Raw genomic sequence first — 26968 nt, forward strand, 5'->3', positions numbered from 1 at the left:
CCCAAACCCTCATCTACGGTGGAGAATCGGAGGCCTACAGAGAAAGGGCTGGGCCAGGGGGAGGCCGAGGAGACCCGCTCGGCCCCGCAGCCACCAGCCCCCACAAGATTGGAGGCCCTTTAAAAAGCCACCTTGCACCTGGCCTGCCTTCTCAGCCTGTGGCCAAAGGAACGTTCAAATCCTAAATATTTTCCTGTAAATTTGTCTCTAGACTTATGCTAAAAACAGAAATGATCCTGGAAGGGAACCCATAGCTGAGAGGCTGATTTTTTTTTGGAGATATTTTCATTATTTGATAAGGATTTAAATGGATTTTAACTACCTCCCCAGATAGTTCTTTTTAAATGTTTTAATTTTAAGACCTTCCTGGCTTAATACATTACATGGCGCATAATCAGGTTATATATTCTCTATCTGAACTCAGCTGAATAATAGAAAATGGGATTATAATAATGCCTCTGCAGGGGCGATTAAACGCAGACGTCATGCGGCGAAGCGGGTCTCTTCCCTGTGCGAGCTGGTGGGGGGCTCTCCATTCCCAGCCAGCCTCTCCCTGACCTCCCCTCCCCGCCCGCCTCCGCAGGCCCAGGGGCCCCGCCCGCCCAGGCGGCCCAGCCAGGACCCCCGTCCCCGTGCTGAGGACGTCTTGGGCCCATAAGCGCCTCCCTGTCCTGCACGCGGCATCGACTGGGCCTGTTTGCCGCAGCCACCTGCACTCGTGGCAGTGCCCACCAGCTGGGAACGGCTGTCTGGCAGCAGAAGAATCGATTTGGCACTTCTGGGGGGTTAAAGAGCCAGCCAAGCTCGCCTGGCCGCCGGCGCTCTCTGACCCGCAGACTCTCTTTCAAACAACACTGACCTTCAGTCTTCCCTGCAGGGAAGCTGAGGTCGGGTGGGCTAGATCTGCGGCCCTGGGTAAGTGGCTCTGTCGGAGCCCTGGGACTCCCGGGAGCCTGGTGAGTGTGGGAGGGGTGGAGGCTGTGACAGGGCTCCGAGCCTAGAACCCTTGCCGGAAATTCTCTGTGGAGGTCCCCTCCTGTCTTTACTGCAGGGGATCTTGTGGAACAGGGACCAGACACCCCGATCATCCAGGCAGCCGTCCCGCTCTCCACTCCCTGCCCCGGCGCACACAGCATCTCTTTGACACAGTCTGCCCGTCTATAAAATGGGGCGATAATCCTGACTGGGTCCCTGGTCCATGTGATGACTTCATGAGTCAAGAGCTGGAAGCAGGCAGAGAAATGCCTGGCAGGGGGTCTGGGGACATCCGAGGGCCATTGTCGCCTTGGGCATCCTGACACCGGACACCCGCTGTGAGCGCTCCGGCAGCTGGGTCCCTGTCCCACTGCTGCCTTCCCTCGGCTGGAGTCCTGGAGACGGGGGCTGTGTCTGCATCCCCGGAAGGGAACAGGCCCGGCACGGGGTAGGGACTCAGCGTCTGTGTAGCCAGATTGCCGCGTGGGACCCAGTTGTCCAGCGTCACACTAGAGGCGAAGGGCAGTGAGATCAGGCCCCAGCCAGCCCTGGACAAGGGGCTCCAAGCCGGTCACCCCGGGACTGCTGCCCTGAGCTCACAGGGACTGCCGCCCTGAGCTCACAGGGACTGACCCACTGCCAGGGTTCAGGGTCCCAGAGTCGCTCCAGGAGCATTCCACGCGGCTGGGCCTGAAGTGGCCTCGGGGCAGTGCCAGCATCGCTCTGCCTCCCAGGCCCGCGGCTCCGCTGATGCTTTCACGGCGGGCTCGTTGGTGCCTTTACGGGCAGTTTCTGTTTCTAAAATACGGTGTAAGGATGATGCATGTGGCGAGAAGTATTTATTATGTGCAGGACCGCAATAAATACTTCTTTTATATCCTAAATAAAACCTAAAATTCCGGAGCGTTCTGTGGACCTCTTTTATGTTTTCCCATCATGGCCCCGGTCCTGTGATTTAGCCAGAATTCAGTGGCAGGGAACGCGAGCTGCAGTGGAGCGCTCCGACCCCGGCGGTTGTCGGCACCTGGTGCCGAGAGCAAGTTCCATCGCCCTTGTTCTGAGGAGAGCCCCACTCGGGCAGAAAAGGCAGACGGGGTGGAGAGGCAGGGATGGCGTCTCAACACATGGGCGGCGGCCACGTAACTCAGTCACTGATGTCTGCGTTTAGCACCGTGGCTGGGCCGGGATTTCTCTTTTTGTATCCGAGGGGAGGTGTTGTGGAAAAGACGAGGAAGTTGAGGGAGGAGCGATGGCAAATCCGTTTGGACCCAGGGAGCATCTCAGTCCCGTCAGTCTGAGCTGCAGCGCCCGGGGGTGTAGGTCTGCGGCTCTGGGGTTGAGTGTGGGTGCGGGGCAGGCGGAGGAAGCGGGGCGGGTAGCGAAAGGATCCATTCCTCCACACGCTTGGCCCGACGGCAGCTCCTGTGGGAGGCGTGGGGGCGCCCGCGCTCCGAGGATTCACAGGCAGACCTGGAGGATGTTCAGAAAGCGGAGCGGTTGGTGCTGGACGGACGCGGAGGTCAGTCAAGTAACTTCGCCCCGGCAGCCGCCGCCGCGCGCTGCCCGCCGCTGTCTGTCCTCTGCGCGGGCGTGGCGTCCTGTCCATGCTCCTCTTCCTGGCACCATCTTCTCGAGGAGAGGTCATCTCCCCAAGGACGGTCCACATCACGCTGAGACTGGGGCCCAAGAGGGCGACTCAGTGGACATCTGGCCTGGTACAGAGGTGAGCGTACCCCTGGCTGAAGGCCCCCCGTGTGGGCATAGCACCCATGGATACGAGGCCTTGCCTGCTGGGGACGACTTCCTGAGCTCGTGAAGGAGGGCCTTGGGGACAAAGGAGGGAATGAGGGCTCGGGCCCCACAAAGGTTCTCCAGGGGCAGCGGCTGGGGCCCTAGGAGAGCGGTACCTGCTGTAAGTTGGGCCGGGCATGGGACGCCCTGCCGTTCTTGGGACATGGGGATTTTCCCGGTGATGCCGGCCATCGGGGGCAGAGTGGCCGTCTCCTCTCCCAGTGCTCACCTCGTCCTTGGACTGGATGTGATGCTGACTGATTGTCATGTCTCACTTTCCCATGGATTTTTGTAAAGAGAAGATGGCAAATGAAGTTTATTTTTTTCCTCCACTTTTCACCCATTTTTCCACCCGCCACCCGCCTCTGGCTACCACGGATCCGTGGTTAGTTTCCAGCTAAGTGTTAACAGCTCACTACTGACTTAACCCGAGCTATGCTAGTGGCGTTTAAAATGGGAGCGAAATGTGCAGAAATTAGAGGAAGTTATCATTTCAAAGGAATCTTAGTCTTTTGTGTTTCTGTAATGACTTAAAATAGATGCGGAAGACTGAAAAATAGTGCATTCCTTCTGCAGCCCTGAGAAGGGGCAGCCGTTTGAAATGCAGTCCAGGCGTGCAGGTAAACCAGCTTTTCTCTGAGCTCACGCTTCTCCTTGGAAGCCAGTCCGGTTGGAACCCGGGTGCCGTTTCACCTCCTACCACATGCCGGTTGCCAGTGGCGGGTATGCACATCTGGGAGTTCTCTGTCTGGCCACCTGCAAGTTTAAATCGTGCAATTTTCTTAGATCCAAGAATCACAACTACGTGAGCTAAAATGTAAGCTTCCAAGCACTTCTGTGAGAGCAGAAGTGTCTAGAAACTTCCCCACAGGCTGGCGGCATCTGGGTGTTTCTAAGCACCAGGGTTACGGAAGTTTTCACATTGCATCCAGCACAGAGGCTAGCGTAGGGGCGCACGATCCCCCGTGTCCCCCTGCTGACGGCACCTCCGGCGTCAGTCTGCGTCCTCCTGAGCCCTGGTCGGCCGCACTTCGAGCGTGATGACGATGGTGGTGATGGCGGTGAAAATGGCGGTTCTGATGCTGACGGCGAGTGGATGGCCCCTCAACAGGGCTGACAGCGGAGTTTAACGGAGCAGTGACGAGGGACGCAGGAGCAGTTCAGGGAGATGGAGACACGGCAGAGCTCCTGGGGTCACCCCACTCCAAGCTGGGGCCCACTGTGCTGCAGGATGGAGGGAAAACTGGGCCGGGGGAGGGGGAGCACATGCCCCAATCTCTCCTCCCACCCTCCCCACCGACAGAGCCACCTAGAAGCCAGGGGAAGGAAGCCCCACATAGCCGAGGTGTGCTTGGGCTCCTGGGCCACGGGCAGGGGCCAGGTCTTGGGGAGTGGACCCCCAGCCTCTTCGTAGGTTGACCCGCTGAGCGAGAATCAGGTGGCAAGGGAAAGATGCAGCTGATGTCCTCAGGACCAGGACGGCCCACCGGGTCCCTGGGTGCTGAGAGCTCTGCTGGGGGCTCATGGGGCATCGGTGTTCCCACACTCTGTGACAACCTCGCCATCACCCACCTCCCAAGCCCCCAGCAGCTGGCCCCTCATGAACCCTCTCCCCTACAGATCAATGTGGATTTGTGCCTGGGGCCACCTCCCCCTTCACAGAGGATAGCACTGTTTCCAGTACCGTCATTTTGAACAGCTCACAACAGAGACTCTCCAGGCACCAGTGCTTTCAGGGCCTCTCCTGACCGGGGCTGCCCTGGGGCACACAGTGAGGTCAGACCACTCATCCAGGCTGCACCTGCCCCCTCGGCTATGGGACGCTGAGCAGTTGGCGGGGGCGGAGCTGGGGGCGGGGGAGGTGTCCAAGAGGGGGCGTGGGTTTGCTGGTGCCTTCCAGACAGGCCCAGACCTGGCTGTGGTCTTTCCATTTTACTTTTTTTTTTTTTAATTTTTTCCATGTCAGTGAGTCTGTCTCTGTTTTGTAAATAAGTCCATTTGTGTCTTTCTTTTTTTTAGATTCCACATATGAGTGATAGCATATGATATTTTTCTTTTTCTTTCTGGCTTCACTTAGTATGACAATCTCCAGGTCCATCCATGTTGCTGCAAATGGCATTATTTTTTCTTTTTTATGACCAAGTAGTATTCCATTGTATAAACACATCACAGCTTCTTTAGCCAGTCCTCTGTTGATGGACACTGAGGTTGCTTCTGTGTCTCAGCTGTTGTAAATAGTGCTGCTATGAACACTGGGGTATATGTACCTTTTTGAATTAGAGTTCCCTCCAGTTATGTGCCCAGGAGTGGGACTGCTGGATCCAAGGGTAAGTCTGTGTTCAGTCAGCCTTTCCATTTTAAATGACACACCTCTGTGCATGGCCAATGTTATGCTGGGGAATCAGACAACAGCTCACGGGGGCAATTCTGGCTGCAGACGCTAGTGTCCTAGGGTCCGGTGGTCAGCCCCCACCAGGGCAAGAGGCAAGCCAGCTGGCTTTTCAGATGGATGCTATGGATGGCAGGAGAGGGCACTGGCTTTGTGCAAAACCCCAGGGGTCACCGGAAGCTCTTTACTGCAGCTCCCGCAGGGCCCGGCCCGAGCCTCCCCTGCCCCCCCTTCCACCAACGTCTCTTGGAAGTTTCGGGCAGTGTGTCCAAGGAGACATCGCCACTGGGGTGACCTTCCCAGCACCCTGGAGGGCGTGTCGCCAGCAGCTTCTGCCAGCGTCTCTGCCTTTCACTCTCAGCCACAGCCCTGCCCTCTCCAGCGGGTCCAGATCTCTGTGCTTGCGGGGGCGGGGAAGGGAGGGCACTTTGCATGGATGCTTCCCTGAGCTGCAGTGGGGGTGGGGACAGCTGCTTCTCTGTCTATGGTTCCCAAGTCCTCCAGACGTGCCTCTGCTCACCACCCTCATTGCTCAAATCCCCGTCAGAGGTAGGCATTCTTCCTGTCGAATTTCTCGCTTCCAATTACAAGGTAGGGTCTGTCTCCCGACTGGGCCCCGTCGGATCCGAGTCAGCACTTGCTTTCCCAGAGCCTGTCCCCTGCAGCACTGGCCGTGGGCGCCCAGCCCCACTGGGTCGTGGCCTGAACCGGAGCGATGGCTTGGAACCCACAGAGGCCACCAGCATGGAAGGTAATGGGTAACGATACGGGCATTAAGACCAGGGTGTACCCCATAAAGAGAGCATCTCACTCTGCCCACTTACGTCCTAACCTTTGTGGCAAAAAGTGTTCTTGTAGGAACTGGCTGATGAGAAAGAAGGTAGGTGAGGAGGAGGGGCCGCTGTGTGCGGGGGACACAGACAGCGTATTTGAGTAGGGACTCCATGGATCTGAAGCTGATGAACAGATGCTCAGTGATTTACAGAAAACGATGAATTAGCCAAACATCGGTCCACTTGGGACCGGGAGCTTGAAAAGCAAGGTTTCTACCCGGGGAGCACTTTCACAGCCTGGTGTGCCACCACAAACACTTTTATTTTATTTATTTTATTTTGAGGGGGGAGGCCTTTAGGTTTATTTATCTATTTATTATTTGTTTCTTTTTAACGGAGACACTGGGGATTGAGCCCAGGGCCTCGTGCGTGCTAAGCTTGTGCTCTACTCCTGAGCTACACCCTCCCCCCTTCATCATCAATGTTTTTATGACTCTTTCAAAGTAGAGTATCTTTAGTTGAAACGCAATTTTGTTGCTTTTGTTGGAAGTCTAAGCCACAAAAATACACTGGTTTAAAATATTTATTAATTAAAAAAAATTTAAAATTTTTTATACAAAGATGATGAGAAAAATCTCATGCAAACTCTGGGCATACGAGAAAAAAATAACTCAAAGAGTAGTCGGATGATTTTGTACAAAATAATCCTTTTGTAAGTGGGACCCCCCACAGGCAGCGCAGCCCCCTCTCCAGGCCCGACGCCCCCGGGGATGGGGTGACCACCCTTTGGCCTGCGGGTGGTGCGTGGTCCATGTGTCAGGTGGCCACTGGTGTCACTATGGTGATGACGAATAGCCTACGCTACTACTCAGAAAACTAGACCGCGACGCGGGGACCCTGGCCAGGATGTCCCAACGGCATGGAGCTCCTGAAGACCCGAAGGAACTCGCGAAGGTTTTCAGAAGTTTCAGATAATCAGCTTGACTCATGAAAACGCGTTGAGATGGTGAGAGATGGCGCCTGTTTCTGCTGAGCTACGAACCTGCAGTGGATTTGTAGTCTGTCTATGTTACAAGTAATTTGCATAATTAAAACAATCAAGGGATCGACGTACCATGGCGACTGGAAACGCATCAAACTCTGAACGTGGTACAAAAGGGAGCTTCAATATGAAACAGTAATCTTCTGAGAAGGAAGCCCACGGGCCCGGGGCTCCGCCCCGCCCCCCCCCCCCCCCGCGGGCCCCCAGCTCGGCGACTCTCAGCCTTATTGCCTCTGTGCGCACTCATCTCATTCTCCGCAGCCTGAGTCTGTTCTCCTTATCCCGCTTCTTGAGAATAAGTATGAATTGGTTAAAAAAATGCTCCTGGTCCTTCTTTTTCGGGACAAGTCGAAACCTCTGGTCCCGGCCGTACTTCTCAGCAAACTCCTTAAACGTGGTCCTGAAAGATAAGAAGCGTCCTGAGACCCCTTCCCGGAGAGCGGGTCTGGGTGCTCTGTGCCCCGCGTGCCCGCGTGCTCGGGGTTGGGGCTGCATCCCCCAGACCCAGCCGCTGGCTGCAGGGCCGGGGGAGCAGGACACTCGGGCAGGTGGACAAGCAGAAGGGAACAGCGCTGCACCCCCGACACCTGTCCCACCTGCTCCCCGCCCTGGACCTCGCTCCCTATGTAACCTGCAGACCTGCCACCTCTGCATCCAACCGGCCTCTGGAAACGAGCCTGGCCTCACCTGTCCCTCGGGCCCCGTCTCAGTCCGAGTCCCCCTGGCCACCTGCGTCGCTGCTCGGCCACACAGGCCTTCCTCCGTCCCCTGCCCTCACCGAGCCCCAGTCTGCCGTGGTCTTTGCATGTGCTAGTTCCTCTGCCTGGCCCACCCTTCCCTTATTTCCTCACCTGTCCCTGAAAGCCTTCTCATTCTCAGAAGCCAGGACCAGCCTGTCTTCTTCGGGAAACACGCCTTATCTAGAGGGTCAGAGAACTGGGCTCACCCTCGCTCAGCCTTCATCACAGGCGTCATCTCCAGGAGCCTTACTTGCGCAGGTTTGCCCGCCTCCCTCTGCTCACTAGAGCAAGCATATCACCTGCCTGGTTTTCTGTGGACCATCCTGAGCGTCCAGCCCAGCGGCCGGGCACCTGCTAAGCTCCTAGATGTTGACTGAGTGAATCCATGATTGACAGGCCCGGGGTCCCCTGTCAGAAACTCCAGTGAAGCCAGCCAGGCCAGCGAGGGAGCGGGGCAGCTCAAAGGACAAAGGGGTGGAAGCGGCTTTGTGGGACAAATGGACCTTTGTCAGCACCGGGTCCCCTGGCTCCCTCTCCTCCCAGGCCTGAGCTCTGAGCTGGGGACTGTGACAGCTCCAGGCGGCAGGGGCCCCGAGGAGCCTGGTCTCCCCAGCCTGCGCCCTGCCCGAGCCGCCCTCGCGGGGAGCTGAGGCCGGAGCTGCTCGCCCTGCCCCAGGGGTGCCTCTCACTTCTCCCGTTTATCTTTGCGGAGAATTTTGTATTTCACTGCAGCCATTTAATTATTGTATTCAGTTATTATAACTTAATAGTTCTTTTTTATACATGAATAACGAGATTATACTGACAGGGCTGTTAGGAAACAGGATGGTAATTAGTGGTCACATCCCCACTGCTGTCACTCACATCGCCTCAGTCCTTCCTCACCCAGCACAGCTGCCTCCTGTCACCTGCAGACCTGCCGGGGTCCCTCTCCAGGGTCCTGTCACCCTCCAGGGTCTTGCTGCTCTCACACATCTTGGAGAGAAAACACTTCTCTCTGCTTTTCGACCTCCTCCCTCCCTCCTTCCCAAGACCCCGAGAGCTGGGCAGGGCTGGGAGCTGGCCCTGGCCTACCCCTGCGGCCAGGATCAGAGCCAGCATGGCTGGAGGTGTGGCCACAGACACTGAGGCACCTGCCCTGAACCCCCTGGCGGCCCGCGGGCGGTGCCCAGAATGCACAAGGATGCCTGTGCAATGGCAGGAAGGAAACGGAGCGGGGGTCTCGAAAGGCTTTGAACGGTTGCCGAACTAGCCACCTTTGAAATAAAAACGGTTTTGTAATTATAAAAGTAATAGACGCCCAGTGTACATTTAAAAAAAAATAGCCAGCAATTAAATCCAACTTCAAAGCAGGGTAAGTCTCACTCTCTCCTCGCTTCTAGCAATCGTGTTCCTTCTGTGTGTCGTTTCCCCAGTTGCCCCCATGTTCTGGGTGCTTCTCCTTTGCCTTCATGGTACATTCATGGAGGGGATACACTCCTTACGGTTAACGCTTTACCAGTGGACAGACAGAGGACACAGCTGAGTGTCTTCAGCGGGAGCCCCAGGACCAATGGTGAGACCCCTGCTGGACCTGCCAGGCCCCCCCCCCCGTGTCTCGCCCACACTCCTAGTCACCTGTGAGGCGAGGCAGCTGTCCCTCGGGTGAGGACCCGGAGCTGTGAGGGTCCCAGTGCCTTACTCCGTGGCCGAGGCCAAGGAGGGGCAGGCCGTGCTGTGCTCTGAGCTGGAGACTCCAGAAGCTTCTCCCTCCGCCCTGGGCTCACCGTGCGGGGGGCGGGGGCAGATCAAGCCCCAGCTGCACCCCAGCGTTCTCGGAGGAGGCCGCCTTTCACAAGCCATTAGACCCACGTTTGCTTTTCTAGGTTCACATTTGGTGACGGGGGCTACTCACACCGATTTCTCCTGTCCACACAGTACCTATCCTTCTTACAGCTGGAGGTGTTTTATCAGGACTATGGGACCAGCACTAAGGTACATGACCCAGTCATTGTCAGGAGAATTAACCAGTTACTGATCAAAATGTAGTTGCCTGCACACTGTGTAGGGAGCAAACGTCAGTTAATGTCCGTTTACATATAACTTACTTATGCATTGTTATTGAAAATGCACAATGTCAGCATTATTATTATAAATAAAAATGCATAAGTGTCTGTTTAGAAATAATGTCCATTTAAAATAAAAACACATCAAAATCAGTCATTTCCACTCATAAAAGCTATGGCTGTACAATTCTAAACACAGGATGTGTGCATTAGGGTTTTGAATGTCAGTCAGTGGAAGCTAGTTTCAAAGAGGAGTTAAGCTTATGAATTTCTCTTGTTTCTAACGTCACTTTCCTATTAGCTTACTTCACGGGAGTAATGCCTGATGGCTGTAGGTGAGTGTGACAGCCAGGTTCACCCGGCCCCGCTGCCCGAGTGGCGCGTCTTCCTTCTGCACCCCGGACAGCCACCGAGGCATGTGGAACCCAGCGGGCTGGTGGGGTGTCCTCGGCTGCTGCCGTGTGCTGTTTTGCATTTTCACTCCTTGATCGTTAGATCAGGAATTAGACCTCATCTCACGGGGGCCGACCTATTGATGAGTTATTCTGGCCTTGGAGTCAGGGCAGCTGACGTGCGGAAACCGCGCAGGGCAGACAGCAGGGCCGGGGTGTCTTTGGTCAGCAAACAAACAAATCGCTGGGGTGACGGGGAAGTGGGTCAGGGACCACACCGGGGAGAAGGCGGCTCCCGTCCCCAGCGCAGTACGAAAATCACACTCTGACTTTTATACCTATCCACTTTTTAATGTTTTCTTTTTTTTTTTCTGTTAAGAAACATATCCTGTGAGAAGGAATGTAGTTCGAAGTGTAGTCTCATTTCTAGACAGTATACAGGCATTATAATGTGTGATAGTAGGAAAAAACCCAGAAAATGGCAAAAAAATAAATAAAACGAAATTACACTTTTGATGTCTATGAAACGGAGGTCACATGATTCAACCTCAACAGCCTTTAAAAGCCCTCTGACAAAATCTGGTAAACTTGCAGCCCCGGAAGTTGCCCGGCGTGCCTGTCTCTCCGTACCTGGGTGACAGCTTCGACTCCTCCAGAAGCTTCTTGAATTCCTCTTTGGCTAGCAGCAATTTGCTTTTCTTCTCCTTGTATTCTTCTTTTATTCTGGTCTTGACAAACTGTTCGAATATCTTAAGACACACAAAAGAAAACTGTTACAAGAACGCGTGTCAGAAATGAAATCTTGTGTTTCAAACACGACGCGGCAGTGAGAATCCGAGATAAGCCTGTCTTTCTCGCAGCTGCTGGAGCTGCGAGCAGCAGCCTTCAGTTACGGCCTCTGCGATGAGACCACGTGTCTGCATAACTCCACCCGCTTCCCCTCGAGGCCCATGCGCGTCTGCGTCCAAGCACCCTCTCGGGGTCAAACCCTGAATCCACCCGCTTAGAAACCCAGAATGAGCAGCGGTGGGCGCGGTCAGCAGTGAGGGACCTGGCCCCAGGGCTTGGTGTCCGTGGCTGGGGAGCCCCGGGAGCGGCAGGCCTGGTCTCCCCGACATTCACATCCCCCAGCCACTGAGGCGCCGTGACACGCGGAGCCTGCAATTTGTCCCAGTAAATCGCTGTGGCAGCGTAACTGGCACTTAAGCCTCAGAATGCCTTTGACCTGTGAAAAGACCTCGGCCCAGCACCCCGTGATGTCCCTCACCCGAGGCGCAGGGGCACCCACTTGTGAGCGAGGGGGCTGGCTCCCCAGGGCTCCAGTGGGCACGCTCCCGGGTGTCACGGAAGCGCCCAGCGAGGAGACTGGACCCTCGGGCGCTGCACTCGCACTTGACGGGAAGTGGGTTCTGAGAACTGCCTCGACAGGAAAACCCGTTCCTTCACCTGAGTGATATGAATATCGTCTGGTAGCAAATGCATCCGCGACCCTGAGAAGGTTTCTCTTGGGAACTGGCAGCCAACGTAACAAAATGCCACCAGGGAACCCCTCTTCGCAGTGGACCATAGCGTGACCTGGTTAGACCGAGACCACTCACAGAATGTTCTAACATCAGAAAGCCGTCATTTGCAGACTAAAGCCAAAGGGAGGCGGAGACAGCTGTTCCTTCCCGATGCTCCCCAAGCCTCAAGAAACACTAATGAGAGGGTAAACTGGAGATAATTAGATGTGCCTGCAAACGTGAGTAACAGGATCGGTAAAAAGCCCCCATGTGACCCTGTGAGGCCAGTAAGGAGCAGTCCTGACTAGCCCATCACCGGTCACTGCAGGTGCTGGGAGCCGACCTGCGTGCTCGGGGCGTCTCCACGTCCCTGCGGAGGGGCCAGAGCTGGGAAGCGACCACGTGGCCGGTTACAGCCTCCATCACTCCGCGCAGAATGGGCCTCCTTCGGCTCCGCCTGACCGTTTCAGATTCCATCTCGGGAACGGCGAGGCTTTATAGGATTATAAATACAAAAGGCCGCTTGCCTCCTGCAGAATCTTCAGTGAGATGAAATATTCACGAACAGGACTTAGACGGAGGGCGTGCGTCTGGATTTAAGAATATGATCAACTTATCTCCCTTTCAAGGGAAGTGGAAATGTAAGCTCTCCAGTTCTCTTATAATTTAAGCTAATAAAAAAGGTGAATGCAGGGTGATTATCCAAATAAACGTGTGGGGCTCCATCACTAGTCGGAGTGTTGCTCTGTTAATTTTAAATCTGGAGCGAAGCCCTGGTGGGCAGGGGGTCAGAGCTGGCAGGAAGGAGCTGCCTCTCTCTGCCAAGAACCATTTATCCCTCTAATCAGATCTCGCTCTCTCCACCGCCTTTGCTCTGTTGCTTTATTTATGCTGCTGTAATTTAATACAACAGTTTTTTTCCCCTCCTTTTTAACAAAATACACCAGTATTATTCAAAGTGGGGCATGACTTTAAAAGACAGACCATTGGCCATTACCTCGTCATGGCGCGTTCTGGTGAAACAAAATGGAACACGGTTTCTTACCAGAGAAACAGGGCTGGTGAGCACTCCCAGGACCCCTGCTCTCCGTTTGGGCTCGTTCACGTCTCCTTTGCAGCTCCCGTACGGGGATGGTTGCAATCCACATGCCATGAGCCTCAGTTTTCCCCACCGGACACCACAGGACAGTAGGTCCCAAACAGATTTCACGTCTGTGGCTTCCTCGCCTGATTCACTCGTAAATAGGACTATGAATGGGGTCCAAACAGTGTCTCCCTCATCCGTCTGCTTCAGTACCTCACCTCGTAGAAAGCGCCGCCCTGCCGCTGCGCTGGGCTTGGCTCCTCGCGGGGACCAGGCATCTAACCCGAGGCCCTGGGGCCGGAGCAGGCGGCTGCTGGGGAGCCTGCTTCCTCCTCCCCACGGGGCTCTGGGACCTTGCCGCGGTGTAGAAAGGGGCCTGGCGCTCCCCCTGGGCGACTTCGCAGGGACGTCTGAGGGCTCCCCCCAAAACTCAGGCTCCCAGAGTTGGTGGACGGACCCTCTAGTCTGATCTGTCTGCACCCCGCGCCTCCCGGAAGGCGCGGCCCGCTCTGGGCAGTGCCTGCCTCCCGGACCAGTTCCTCTGGGTCGAGCCCCCCTGCTCCGGCACGTGAGCCTTGTGCCTGGACCGCCCCGCAGGCAGCAGGAGGGCGGGACGCCCTGCCCAGCCCACGAGCCAGTTCCACGCAGCCCAGGTGGGGCCCGGAGCGCCTGCCGTCTGAGGGGCGGGACGCGAGCACCGCGTCAGCCTGGCTTTTCTTCAAGGTGTGGAAGGTCTTGCACCTTCGGTTGCCTCGAAAGGGGCGATGGCTTCTGAAAACATCCACGAGCTGTAGAGGGAGCAGCAGTGGCCATGGCCGGCAGCGCTGGCTGCGCTCGTTGCGGCTGCCGGTGCCGCGGTCACAGACCTGAACGGGCGTCCTACGGGGGTGGTCGCGCTGGCTGGCGGGACTCCTGGTCCTCCCGGTCCCGGCTCACCTGGGCCCCGCTGTCGGACCCCAGAAGCAGGCCGGGGGCCGGGCCCGCCGAGGCCTCCTCTCACACGACCCTCCTGGGCTCCTGCCTTCAGTGGTGGCTCCTGACCACCTGCTCTCTTTCTTTTTGGTGTTAGTTCTTTTTCTTTTAATTGAAGTTTGGTCGACTTACAATGCTGTGTTAATTTCTGGTGTGCAGGGCAGTGACTGAGTCACACACACACACACACAGCCCTTTCCATGTTCCTTTCCCCTGTAGGCTGTATCAGGCATGGAACACGTCCCCTGCGCTGTGCAGTGGGGCCTTGTTGTTCACTCCTCACCTGCTTTCCCTGGGCGCCCTCTGCACTCAGGGCAGAGGGATCAGAACCGGAACCAGAGACTCAGACGCGGCACCTCGATCCTTCTGGAATTTATCTCAGAACCCCTCTCGGGGCTGCTCGGCGAGCATCGGCCCCAGCAGGACTGACAGCTCACGCCTCACAGCTCCGGCCCCGCCCGCCGGCCACACGGCCCGTCCCTCTGTCCGGCTGCCTCACCTGGGAGGCAGCACGGGCTCCAAGACTTGACTTGTGAGCCAGCCAGGCCGACGCCTGCCGAGTCTCCTTCCAGGCAGCTGCCTCTAACCCACTCTTGCTTTCCTGGGGACCTGCTTTCTAGAAACGTCCCCCCATTCCTTATACTGCCGTTGTCCCCTGGACCCTCTCCTATTTCACTGCTACTTTTTAAGATCTTAATACAGTCATCGAGGGTGTGATTAATGTTCCCCAAAGCTGAGTTTCCATTTTAAACACGAGTGTTTGTCTTGTGGGGCCACAGCCTGACGGTGTGCTGAGAACAGGTACCAGGATGACCTCTCTCTGCACCTGTGACTCCTACTGTTCACAGGCTCACAGGCGCTCAGCCCTCACGGCTGCCCCAGGACGCGGTGAAGAAGCCAGGCGCCCGCTCGCCCGCAGGGGTCTCCGGAAGGAGCGTCACTGACGCCGCAGCCCGGCTCCGGCAGCAGGTCCTACCTGTCTGCGCTCCTCGGGGTTGAGCAGGAGATAGCGCGGGTCGAACACGATTTTGTGTAGTTCTTTCTCCCAGGTGGAAAACGCTGACACCTGAAGAAAGATATTCAATAAAGTTGCTTTTAGCATCTAACACTGAGCCCGGAATCGCACTGAAATGATCAATGATGAGAAACAGCATAAAGGAACCGGGGCTGAGTGACACAGCGTCGTTTAAAAGTGTTAGGCACGGCAAACTTTGAAGAAAATCAATATTTAGAACATTGGAGAATTTAATTCCTAGACTCATAACACGGTTTCTCCCCGGGATATCTTCCAAGGCCATGTGCCCTGATCTAAGCCCCAGTTACATCCGTGAAGCTGGGATGTTCTGAAATGTCACGTCTTGAAAGGAGAACTTTTATTTGTAAAAATTTTCAGGATGCCCCAGGCCGTAGCAGAGGCCAGTGTCTTGCAAATGGTCAGAGTTTAGCACAATTTCAATTGATTTTTAATCAAGTTAACCCTTTTTGAGGCAGATCTTTTTTTTTTTTTTCAAACTACCTTATTTTGCAGTAGTTTCAAATTTACAGGAAACTTACAAGCATGTTAGGAAGTCACCATCCACCCCACATCCAGTGTCCTGCACTGTTAGCGTCTCAATGTTAGTGCGGTCGATTTGTCTACACCGTTAGGAACAGAAGTGCTCACCCCGCTCAGACTTCTTTGGTTTTTACCCAATTGTTTTTGCTATCCCAGGACTCCACCCAGGCCCCACTTCTCATTTGGTCTCATGTCTCCTTAGGCAACTCTCAAAAGGGGGTCCTGACCCACCTCTTGAGATGGGGCTGTCTCTGTAAGTTATTTGGAATTCTTGTCCATTCTCCCAACTTTACTAAGGTATTCAACCATTTATTTGCAGCAGGACAGACCCCTGGATGCTGATTTCACACTTTGAGTTATAACCTAATGTGACTTCATTATTTTTTATGCTCAAATTCCTCCAGGTTTGGCCACTGAGAGCTGTTGCAGTTGGCTCCTGTGTTCCGGGGACATTCTCCCATCATTTTGGTTTTGGAGCCCTTCAAAATGCTCCAGAGCCATCTTTGCTCTCCCCGTGGCCCTAGAGTCGGCATTCTCCGAGAAGTCCTGGTTCCTCTTAACTGGGGCTGGTGTCTGGGGCCGGGATCTGGGTGCCAAGTGTGCTCATTGCTACTGGCATGTTGTTGCTTCCAGACTCTGTCAGCTGATGGAGCAGTGAAATGTTTAAGTCATCCGAAAATAATCTATTCATTTAAAAGCACAGACTAAACATTGACTGTGCCTTAGGCCCCTGTTAAATGCTGAGAATTCAGAGAAAATAAGTCAAGGCCACTGAGAGCAGAGAGACCGTGGCCCCAGGCGAGCAGGGAACCCGCGGTCCAAGGCAAGCAGGGAGCTCGTGGTCCGGGGTGAGCTGGAGTGTTCAGGAGGCACTGTCCGTAGAGCAAAGCCAGGCTCCGTGAAGGCTGTGAGATGTGGAGATACATGGGGTTGAACGCTGGGGATGAAGGAGGCCATGAGGGGGTGGGAAGAGGCAGGGGAGACAGACAGAGCAGGGGGGCAGGATGCTCCCAGACCCGCTTAGGAACCAGGGCCTTGTCCTGAGAGCAACGGGAGACAGAGAGGCAGATGTGATGCGATTTTAGGAGCCGGGGTGGGGGATGAACTCTGGGCACTGCGGAAGGGAAGCCGCAGGCAGATCACACAGACAACATCCCTTCACAGTCCTACTTCTGAGCAGGTGAAATGTTTCTGATACAGGAACTATTTCAATAGACACGTGCTTTGCTTGGCACATCATAACACACGGGTTTTTTTAATTGACAATTTCAATCTTCAATAGTAAAAATCAAAGCTCTCTTTCATACCGTAAGCTCTTTTATCGTCGGGGTGACCCGCACTCCACCTGGGGATTTTTCTCAATCAGCTGAGAACGTGGTGAAGTGTGGACTCGTCACGGGGACTAGGGGGAGGGACTGCAGGAAAATGCAGGACAGAGGGGCTCCCTGTTCTTTGACAGCAGACCCTGGACCACGTGAGCATTAGGGTGGTCATGGAGAGAGGGATCCGCTGACCCAATTCAGCCTGATCATGTGGGCATCTGCCCGCCTTGGAGGGACCTGCAAACCCCAGGGGCCCCAGGTCTGTAGGGAGGGCAGGCGATTATTAAGAATTGGTATCTCAGTAACTGAGTCCACAGGCTTGTTGAGAATTTTTGGAGTTCTAGATGTACACTAAAATATATTGAAAAAAATAGTATATCATCCTTGTCTCCAGAGGACTTAACCATCCGTACGCAAGGCAAGGTGAGCGTCTCTACAAGGACTGTCATTTGTGATGATGAAACAGACGCCATCACGTTGCCTGACCGTCAAGCTAACGGACGCTTGAAGCTCAGAGGAGGATGGCCGTGCTTGGGGCGGGGGGGGGGGGGGGGGGACCTGGGACAGCGGCTGGAGTGGAAGGAAAGTCTGGACTATGGAGTTTGAAACGGGGCCCTGCAGCGGGCACAGCCTTGTCTGTGAGACGGATTGTTCACAGAGAAGGACTCGGTAGCTGCCGTTCCCTTAACCATGCAACTCACTTATGACACAAGCCCAGCCACTCTGGTCCACACAGTCACGCTGCCAGTAAGTTCACTCCATGGGGCAGGGACTGTGACCGACACCGCCTTCTTACTGGAGGCCAGTGGGCAGCCACTCTCAGCTCCCGGGGCCCCGCCGTACCCCGCTGGGGGCCCCTCCACAATAGGGCGGCTTCAGCAAACCAGGAGGAAACCTCTACACGGACCCAGCCCTACAGAACAGAGTCACAGCGCCCCAGGGGCTCCCCCTCCTGTTCACAGGCCCGCCCGCTCTCGAGGGAGGGCTGGTTCAGGAGCTGAACGGGGCGGTGTGAGCGAACCTTGGGGCCAAAGCAGGTCCCCGAGACGGTGCGTGTTACTGCCTCTTACTTGACCTTCACGTCCCAGGCGTGATCTCCATCCCTCCTCCCACCTGACAGGCCTCTGATTCTTTGGCATCTTATGTGCGATTTGGTCCTTGACTCACAGAATTCTCCAGCCCATTTTAGACTCTTTCCTGCCAGAGTCCAGCCCTTCGCTGCAGCCTGACTGCGCGACGTAGTGGCCCCCTCTCCCTGCTGGACCCCGTTCCATGATCTTCACGTCACCAGCCGACCATCAGCCATGTACTCCCAGGACCGTCCGAGCATCTCAGGGCGCCGCCGCTGACTCGGAGCCGGCGGCGCAGTCCGCGCTGCCTGTCTTGCAGGCAGTGTGGGTTGCTTCGATGTTGCGGGCCGTTAGGCTCCCGCGCATCCACATTGAACCCCCGCCCTCTGAGAGCCAGGAGAGCAGGGCCTCGGGTCACACGAGCTGTGCTGGTGGTCCCACCGCCTCCTTCCAGCTCCTGCAGCCTGGCCCTCCTGCCCCCAGGCTCCCCTCTGCCTCACCCTCAGGGTCTGAGTTGCACTCCGTTCGCCGCCATTTCCACCACGGAAGACACCAGAGCTGGTTGTCTGAAACACAGGCACAGAGAAGGGGCGGGAGTGGCTGGGGCGCAGTTCCCAGACCCCACAGCTGCCGCCGTGAAAGGGAAACTGTCAGCGGGTGTCAAGGCCTGGGCAGGGGTCCGAGGCCGGCGCCCGGCTGGCCGGCACGCGGGCGTCCTGCACGGCACCGTCTGCACTACAGGAGTCCCTGCAGGAGAGATGACAGGCGCGGGGGTGCTGCAGTTCCGAGGGGAGACGCTGGCACCCTCTGCGGTCACAGAGACTGGGTCCTTCCTTTTATGGCTGTTTTCAATGTTATCCCAGAAAAATAACCTTGTTTAAAAACCCCAACGCGTTTTGCCAGAACGAGCAGCAAAATGGTGACCTCACCCCCGCGGCCCTTGGGGGAGGTCGTCTCGCACCGGGGCGAACGTCGTGGTCTCCTGACAGCTCTTCCGTCCTCCAGCATCATGTTCCCTCGACCCACAGCCCTCTCCTTCCCGAGAGCTCTTTCTCCAGCCCTGAGACTAGCGGGCCAACCGTCAGCCGGCATGCAGAGTCCTCGGTCTGGCCCCAGCTGCCTCTGAGCAGCTCCCTCGCTGGCCAAAGTCCCTCGATGGCGCGCACGCCCGGCGGCGGGGCACGGCCATGGCGACCCTCTCTTGGAAGCCGCTGTGCGGGGACCTGTCCCCGATGAGACTGGTTCCAACCTCAGCTCCAGCTCCACCAAAACCTCTCTGGATTCCAGGAGTGGGTCTTGTGTTGCCCCTGGGGTGACTCAACTTTAGAGAAAAGGGACCACGTACAGGAATGTGGTGTGAGAGCGTCCGCGAAGGCTAAAAAGCAAGATAATCCTGCCAATCCTGCCGGTGGGCCGTGCCCAGGGCCGTCGCCCTCAAGGTCCTGACCACCAGAAGAAGGTGCCCTCAGGCACCCAAAGGAGACAGACGCCTTTCATTTCCAAAACCAAAGGCTGTTTGAGTATCTGTCAATCCTCGGGTCACAGAAAAGGCCAGGAGCCCATCCACCAGAGGAAAAGGAGGTGGCTGAGCCCTGAACTGGATGGTGGGGTCGTCCGGCCATGAGGGGTCTCCCAGGCCGGGCGCTGAGTCGGCACAGGGGACCGGGCTCCCCTCTGCCCGGGGGGCGGTTGTGGCTGCTCGTGCACCTGGGATGTCTGCCTATCTGTCTGTCTGTCTGTCTGTCTGCACCTCGTGCTCGGCTCAGCCCAGATGCAGGGCTGGGTCTTCCCAGGACCTTCTTTCGGGGCTGACGTCCATGCAAACACAAACCCGTTTCTTCAGAAGCTAATGTTTTTGACCAGCTCTGATGCTCAGACACCTGCATTTACTCTTTGCCCCTCAATGACTGCAAACACTGACCTGTTACCCAGGGCAGAGCCGTTCATCCTGAGTGGGGAGTTCCCTTCTGGTTTTTACAACCAAGGGTCCAGCCCCGACCCTTGACCCAGCACCACCCACCTCCATGGGCGGCTCTCCAGCCCCTGCAGAGCCCAGACCCCGCTTCCTGCCGCTGACTCTCCCCCCAGGCCCTCTGCTCCTAAGCATCCCGGGCCCCGCTGCTCTGACGACGCAGTTCAGGTGTGAGGAGGTGCCCAGCCAGCGCCATGCCTGTCACACCTCCTTCCTCTGCCTCCCCTCCCCCCATGCTCCCCGTGCCTGCAGGCTCAGCCCCCAATAAACCCAAGTTCTTTGTAATTAGCGCTCAAGTCATCACCCTCCTTATCCCATTTCCTGGAATGCATGGCTGCGTCTTCTGTTTCCGGCTCTGGAGGTCCCGACAGTTAAAGGCGTGAGCTGGACTCAGCGCAGGGGACATGAGCAGCCGGTGCTCCCGGCTCAGTCCAGCCAGGGAGGCGGTGTCGTCTCCGGGATTGTCTAGAAGCAGCGTGGGACAGGGCTTGGGTCCCGGCGGCGCATTTGGGAGGTGATTCCAGGTGTGCTGGGAGGAGAAAAGCCAAGGGCGGTGCCTGAGCGACCAGGTGACCCCTGGGCCGCGGGGTGAGGTCCTTCGGGGAAGCTTGGAAGACGCATGTAGAACACGCTGGAACCTGCCTGCAATTCGTCCCGTGATGTGGAAGTAGGGGATCCCCCTCATTCCCCCTTCCCTGGCTGAGTGTTTCCTTGGAGGTGTTCAACCCCCAAATTTAGGGGAGGGAGTGGTCGGCATGTGGAAAGTTCCCCTGAGCCCAGGTGAGCCAGGCGACCCTTGGTGAACCCAGAAGTGAGCAAGGGGCTGCTTGCTTCCCCCGAACTCTGGGGCAAGGCGACCCACCCTCACCTCCCAGTGCTCGGTGCTTTACCAGTGTTGGCACTTCCTTCTCGTATTTTGACGGATAGAATACTTCGCACTGCTATTCCACCTCAGCTCAGCTAATTTAACTTACTTTTTGCATTAAGGATAGTTCTAACCCGGTTCTAGGAATTAGCGGTTCACGGCCCCCCAAGTCATCTTCACAATCAGCCCGCACTCTGCTCGCTGACAGAGCGGTGACCACAGTGATATCTAAAGAGCTGAGCTGCCGCGTAGTCAGCACACGCTGCCGACTCGGGACAGAGGAAGCCAAGAGAAAGCACAAGTCAGAGGAAAATGACAATGAGATTCAAAAAGTAGTAAATAGTCAACACCTGCACTTCTCACGGCCCGTGCTGGCGCAGCGCCGGCCGAGCCGGCTCTCTGGAGCTTTCAGACAGCACTAGGGGAAGACATTGCACAAAAGGGACTTTCTCCGGAATACTCTGCTATATAGTAAACGTCAAGTGTTGACAGTGCGTAGGAAACACCCCCCCCCCCAAGTTCCTGCATCGACGTGACCGTGAGGGCGCTGCCTGAAACAGCAATAGCGGGGCACAGACGGAACACATGGAGAGGTGGGATTGTGAACTGACAATGATAGACTACCATGCTCTTACCAAAAATGTTTTCCCAAGGTTTGTAGGAATATTTTTAAAATGCATAAAAGGGACAAAACAGTGTTTAAATATATAAATTAGATTGAATCTTATGACGTTGACTATGCTAAAAAAGTTGGTTCAGCCATGATCAGCCACAGGACAGTCTTGGTTAGACTATCAAGGAAAAATGTTTGTTCTTGATATTTCTTTATAATCTGTTTTTAGGAAAAAAACACTAGAAGGAAATGTACCCATTGATGGGGATGACTGTCCCTCAGGGCAGGATTTCAGGTGCCCTCTTTCTTCTTCTTGGCATTCTTTGTATTCCGTGAATTCTGTGATGAGCACGCGTTCCTTGGGTAGCACAGCTTTATTTTGTTAGTGGTGTGACCACGTGTGTTGCGAGACTTTGAGGAGTTTTCGTGGGAACACAAAGCAGACAAGTTCCCACGAGGCCGATTCGCTTGCTGGGGCAGACGCTGTGGGCGTTCGGGACCCCAGGGCTGCAGCTCGGGCCCCGTCTCCGGGCCGTCTCGCCCGTGACGCCCGCCCGCACATGGGGATGCCGAGCCTCTCCCCACGTCCTGGCCCGGGTACCACTGTGGCTCCAGAGAGGCCATCACCCACCGGGAGGCCCTCCTGCTTTAGGGAGGAGGGGCGGGGCCCAGGTGGCTGGAGGACGCCTGGCAAAGAGCCTCTGTTTCATTTGTACTAACTTTGCACCAACAGCCTCATGGTGGACGCCCGTCTGAGCACAGAAAGGCTCAGGTGTGCGGTCTGTGTGGTTCTCATTCCAGCACAGACTTGGATCCAAACTCCAGGGGGCTCATCTGGCCACGGCGTCAATCCATCTCCCCAGGACTGCCCACGGCCAGGGGGCTGGCTGAGGGTCACCCGCCGAGGGCCTGACCTCAGAGGGCCTGAGTCAAGATCCAGGGTTACGGAAAAGTCTTTCTTTCCTGGCCCCCGGGAAGGCTGTCCCTACTTCCAAGGGGCATTTTGCAGAAGGAAGAGGCCCTCAACAGAACGTCCCCAATGCCTTTATCTAAGCAGACAGGGGTAAATGAATAGTCTTCTGCTCAGTTTGCTCTGCCCCTTACAGCCTGGGTTTTAAAAAGGCTCTCTTGTGGTTTGTACTCGTGAAAACAATATAGAAACAAAAGCTTCCACTTACAGATTACAAAACCGCAAACCCAAAGGCCCCTTCCCCAGGCCAGAATCCCCAGGGAAGACCCCAAGCCAGGCCCTTTTAAACCACCAGGAATCCACACAGCCTTGCTTCATTATTCCATAAGTTCAGGAATTTCCAAGCTGGAGCATTGAACAAATGCAATGAAAAATCGTATTAATCACTCAGTCCATGAATCAAGTGACTTTTCTGGGCCTTGTTTTTAAGCAGCTGGAAATCTGATGGGCTTTGCTATCAAATCCTCGAGTGTGAGCAGCTCATAAAGGCTGCCGGCGTGCTTTATAGAGTCCCGCGGTCGTAAGCGCCACCCTCGCTACGGCGCCAGCGGGGCACTCGGACTGGCCTTGTCTGTTCACGAGCTGCTTGCAGGCTTCTTCTGAAATCCTTGTAAGGTAGGGGTCTAGGCCTCCCCCAGAAAAACTCAGAACACTGGGGCTGGTGCCTCATGTCCCCACCTTGTTTCCACTGATTCTCACATGTCAGCACCTAAGAACCAAGGTCTGGGTGGAATCGCCCACTTCAATGAGGCAAGAAAATCTCGTTAGTAAAACCGCTCAACAGACGCCGTGGGGACGCATTCCGAGGCCGACCGCGTCAACTTCGCATCCCGGGCGGGGGGGGGGGGGGGTGTCTCCGGCAGCCGTCCCGCGTAGGTCAGTCTGATGCTGTGTTGCTAAGTGGGGCCTGGCTGGTTTCCAAAACAAAGAGGGGGAGCACTTCGACATGGACGTCATGACACAGATGCGCGCACGTATTTCTCAAAAGCTCACGCGCCATCGTGTCTAGGGAAGATGGTTCGCACCTCCCAGTCAATTCCACTGGAACAGACTGGTCAGACTGATTCAGGCCCTCAAAATTATAAATACGTCTGCATTGTCAGGCGGGGCGTGGCAGCAAAACTCAGGCGCATCCATCGCGCGGGTCTCCAGGGAGGAGCCCTGTCCTGGGTGACTCTGTGGGGCGGGAATCTGCTCCATCTCATCGCGTGACTAACGCCTAAGCCCAGCCCTGCGGACAATTCGTGGCCACAGGAGTGGAGTAGAGAGAAACAGAAAGAGCCACTGCTCCAGGGGACACACCCCTCATCTGGGCTCCGCAGGCCCCCCTGGAGCCAGTGCCGGGTGGGCCTGGGGGCACGTGCAGCAAGACCAGAGCCCGGGCACTGAGGGGGTCCCGGGGACCCCTGCGTGCCGAGTGGGAGCCCCGCCCTTCCAGGGGCTGCCACCGCACACGGTCACGTGGTGGCACGGAGGAGGCACAGAGTGGTCGCCTGGCATCACGTGTCAGTCGGGTGGGGCGGGCAGGCCGGGCAGGCGGGCTCCCAGGAAGGGACTCGGTGTCAAGAATGGAAGGTGGGCAGAGAGGGCGGTGAGACAGCTCAGGGTGGCCAGCGGGGCTGGTGACTGGCGGTGACACTGGGTACAAGCTTCCAGGACCATAAGGCCAGTGTACTGGACACAGAACCAGCAACCCCTTTGGGTGGCAGTGATGGTGACCAAATGGGGTCAAGGCCCTGTGGGCACTGCCCTCCCAGACGTCTGGAGAAATGGCAGGAACCGAGGGGCAGGAACGGCCGGGAGCTCCGGCTTTTGTCCCTCGCCTCCTGCCTCTGGGGCGGGGCGCAGAGAGGGGAAGTGGATTTGCTGGGCGTCTCTGGTGTCCCCGTGGGAGGGAGAGTGGGCACGTGGGGGCAGAGCCTCGGCGAGGGAGAGGCCAGTGCCCTTCCCATCCGCCACGCCGGGTTGTGCCGGGGCCTGGGGAGCATTCACCCCCTCCACGCACACAGACACACACACACACACACACACACTCCTGTACACATGTACACACACAGACATACACACATGTGTGCCCCTCTACACACACTTATACACTCCCACGCGCACCAGCCACACACACAGCATATACATGCACATACTGGCTCCCCTCTACACACGTACACACCTCTGCACACACACCCTCGTGCATACAGCACACACGCAGACACACACCCCACACGAGAGCCTCAGCTGTTTCAGAGGCCGTTCCGTCCTGCAGGAGCTGTTTAATCAAATCACCTCTACATCTTGGAAAACAAAGAAAGTCTCATGGGGAGGGAGTCTTTTTTAAAATAAAATTTTAGCTTAATAACTGTGGTTTTTAAAATCAGGTCTTTGCAAAGATGCCCTCCGCGTACACCAGGGCGGCCCCGTGCGTGTGTGCACGGCGCTCGCTCTGGCACTCCATGTCACCGGGCGTATCTGCTCATTTAGGTGAACGCGCTGCTCTGCAGTTCTGAGCCCGCAAGGCTACTTCTCCTGCCAGGGCCTTGCGCCAAGGGCTGTATTTTATTTCCGAGCGAGTCTCTGGATAGATAGAGGGATGCAGGCACTAAAATTCTCGGTGCAAAGGGAAAGTGGTCTCCCGCGAGGGTGGCTGAGATAATCTCCCTCTTGCGTCTAATTCTTAAGAGCTGGCGCCACCTCCGTCCTCCCCGAAGCCCCAGGACCTCACCGCACCAGGTGCCAGTGCCCCAGCCCGACTCTGAGGAGCCCGGCTCGGTCCCCCTGCTCGGGGGGGGATGGGTCTCCCGGGCGGCCCTCCCCTGCTGTCCTCCTGGGGCCCGAGTCTCCATTCCAGCTGCACCTGCTCGGGGAGGGGCTGCAGAATGCAGCCTGGGGGGAGCTGGCTGCAGGGCGCGTTTGCTTTTGAACTCCCAAGGCCATCTCCAGGCTTCATTATAATTATCATTACACACACGTTCCTATTACCGCCTTCTGCGTTCAGCCTCATTTTGTGAAGAAATCCAAGTGGCTACACGCTGTATCAGGTTCACTTTATACCCAAAGGCCAAAGCAGGAAAGAAAACTCATTGGCAGGAGATTCAATTATAAAAGGGTTTTTCCCCCTAAATTCAAACGAGATTCAGAAGTCAACTGCCACCAAGTCATCCTAAGGGCGTAAAGACCGCTGGGCCCGTCCACAGGTGCGGGAGCCCCTGCCCGAGCCCGACGCCCGCGGGGCACGTGCCTCAGAGGGGTGTGCGCCCCGGCCCCCAGCCCGGGGCCGGCAGGAATCACATCGGCACAGACACATGCTTCCTCTGCGCCTTCCCTGTAACCGTCCCTTCCAGGGACCCGCTCCTGTTTGCCTGTCAGTGGCTTCCACGTACAGGTGGAGACAGGTGCCCTGCGATGCCACCACACCCTTCAGAGCCTCCTTCCCCATCAGGACAAGAAGCAGGCTCCTTTTCTTTTGCTTTGGCCTCAGATCGTTTGACCCCTGAGTGTCACCCGGCCTGACTCCATGGCCCCGTACGGAAAGGGGCGGGTCCCTGGGCTTGGGGGACGGTCACTGAGGAGCGTCTTCACTTGCGGTCCTTACCCCTCTCTCCAGAAGCATGTCTCGGAAGTGGGTCGCCCGCTCCTCCAGGGGCAGGAGGATCTGGGCAGGCGGTGGCGTCTTGGCGCCCGGGTCCTCTCTCTCTGCCTCCTCAGGCCCGGGACTCGCGAGGCCTTCCGTCCTTCGGGGGACAAGACAGAGAGAGTCAGACGTGACCTTGGAGATGCAGCTGCTTGTCACTGCAACCTTTCAAAAGCCTCCAGGTGACCCTGTCAGAAGCAAAGACCCTTTGAACACTTTGGGAAGCCTGGTGCTGTTGGCCCAGCGAGGCCGAGACTTGGCCTCAAACGGCTTTGCTGTGTTTGGGGCAGAAAGTCGAGACGGAAGCCCCCGTGAGTGGAGCGGCAGCCGGAGGGAAGGCAGCAGGGCCCCCAGGCGGGAGGCTGAGAGGCCCCCCGCGCCAGGGTTTCACTGCTCCAGGCCGTCATCGCCGGGGAACAGAGCCAGCCTTTCTCTGAACAAGTCGCTGAACCCGGTTCTGCTTGGGTTTTTAGAGAGGCCTTTATCTGGGACAAATGCATGGAAGACGGTCCTGGGGAGACTGTTCTCTCGGCACCCAGGGTACAGAAAACAGAACCTGTTGTCCTGAGGTCTAACCCGAAAGGGAGATTCCAGTGACAGCAGGAGGACGGGACCCACCCCAGGCAGCCAGCCCAGGACGGGGAGGGCTGGGCCACCGCGACCCGCAGGCGGTCCCCCTGGCGGGAAGGAAGGGGAGAGGCCGCTTCCGTGAAGCACCAGCTCTGTGACTTGCATGCTTTCTCTAACTGGCCGTTTGAAAGACCTCCTCACAGCTCTGCATCTTATTCTGGAAGCATCTGGAAGCCTCCTTCTAAAACACCTTGACATTTGCTGCTGGAAGAAAGCATGTGGCCAAACGCAGATACAGTAGCTGCCACGCCTGGCCCCCCCGGTCCCTGACCTGGCCTGCTCGGGAGCGGGGTCCCCACAGTCGCCAACCCTGTCTCCTCCCACGCAGCCCACCCTCAGCCATGGTACGCAGACTCGACCACGCTGGCCTGGAGAGCAGCTCGCCTCTCACGCAGACCCCCTGCGGGCCTCCTCCCCTCCCAGGCCTGTCCCCACCCCCGGGGCCAGGGCCTGTGGCAGTGACGCCAGGCGGCAGGTGGCTTAGTGCCTCCTGCGGACCCGACAGCAGGGAGCACGCACTTGAGGAGTCTGGCCCTTCCCTGCTTCTTTGCAAACCAGCCTCACTCCGGGAACTGCCGGGCTGAAGTCACTCAGGCCACGCATGCTCAGTTCCCTGATGCAGGTCGAGATCAGGGCTCTCG

The 26968-nt window shown here is 56.7% G+C and overlaps 1 protein-coding gene across 1 annotated transcript in view; it reads right to left on the bottom strand.

The window, feature by feature from the left end:
- Nucleotides 1-7185: 7185 nt before the first annotated feature.
- The window catches only part of TCERG1L (transcription elongation regulator 1 like), a 172353-nt gene continuing 152570 nt past the window's right edge, over nt 7186-26968 (bottom strand). The window contains exons 9-12 of the mRNA XM_064488626.1: nt 25659-25797; nt 14682-14771; nt 10778-10896; nt 7186-7370 (exon numbers count right to left, since the gene is read on the bottom strand). Of these exons, the coding sequence (XP_064344696.1) occupies nt 7214-7370; nt 10778-10896; nt 14682-14771; nt 25659-25797 (505 nt within the window). The 3' untranslated portion in view covers nt 7186-7213. The remainder of the gene's footprint in view (nt 7371-10777; nt 10897-14681; nt 14772-25658; nt 25798-26968) is intronic.

This window comes from Camelus dromedarius, chromosome 8 (genome assembly GCF_036321535.1).
Source record: "Camelus dromedarius isolate mCamDro1 chromosome 8, mCamDro1.pat, whole genome shotgun sequence".
Taxonomy (NCBI): domain Eukaryota; kingdom Metazoa; phylum Chordata; class Mammalia; order Artiodactyla; family Camelidae; genus Camelus; species Camelus dromedarius.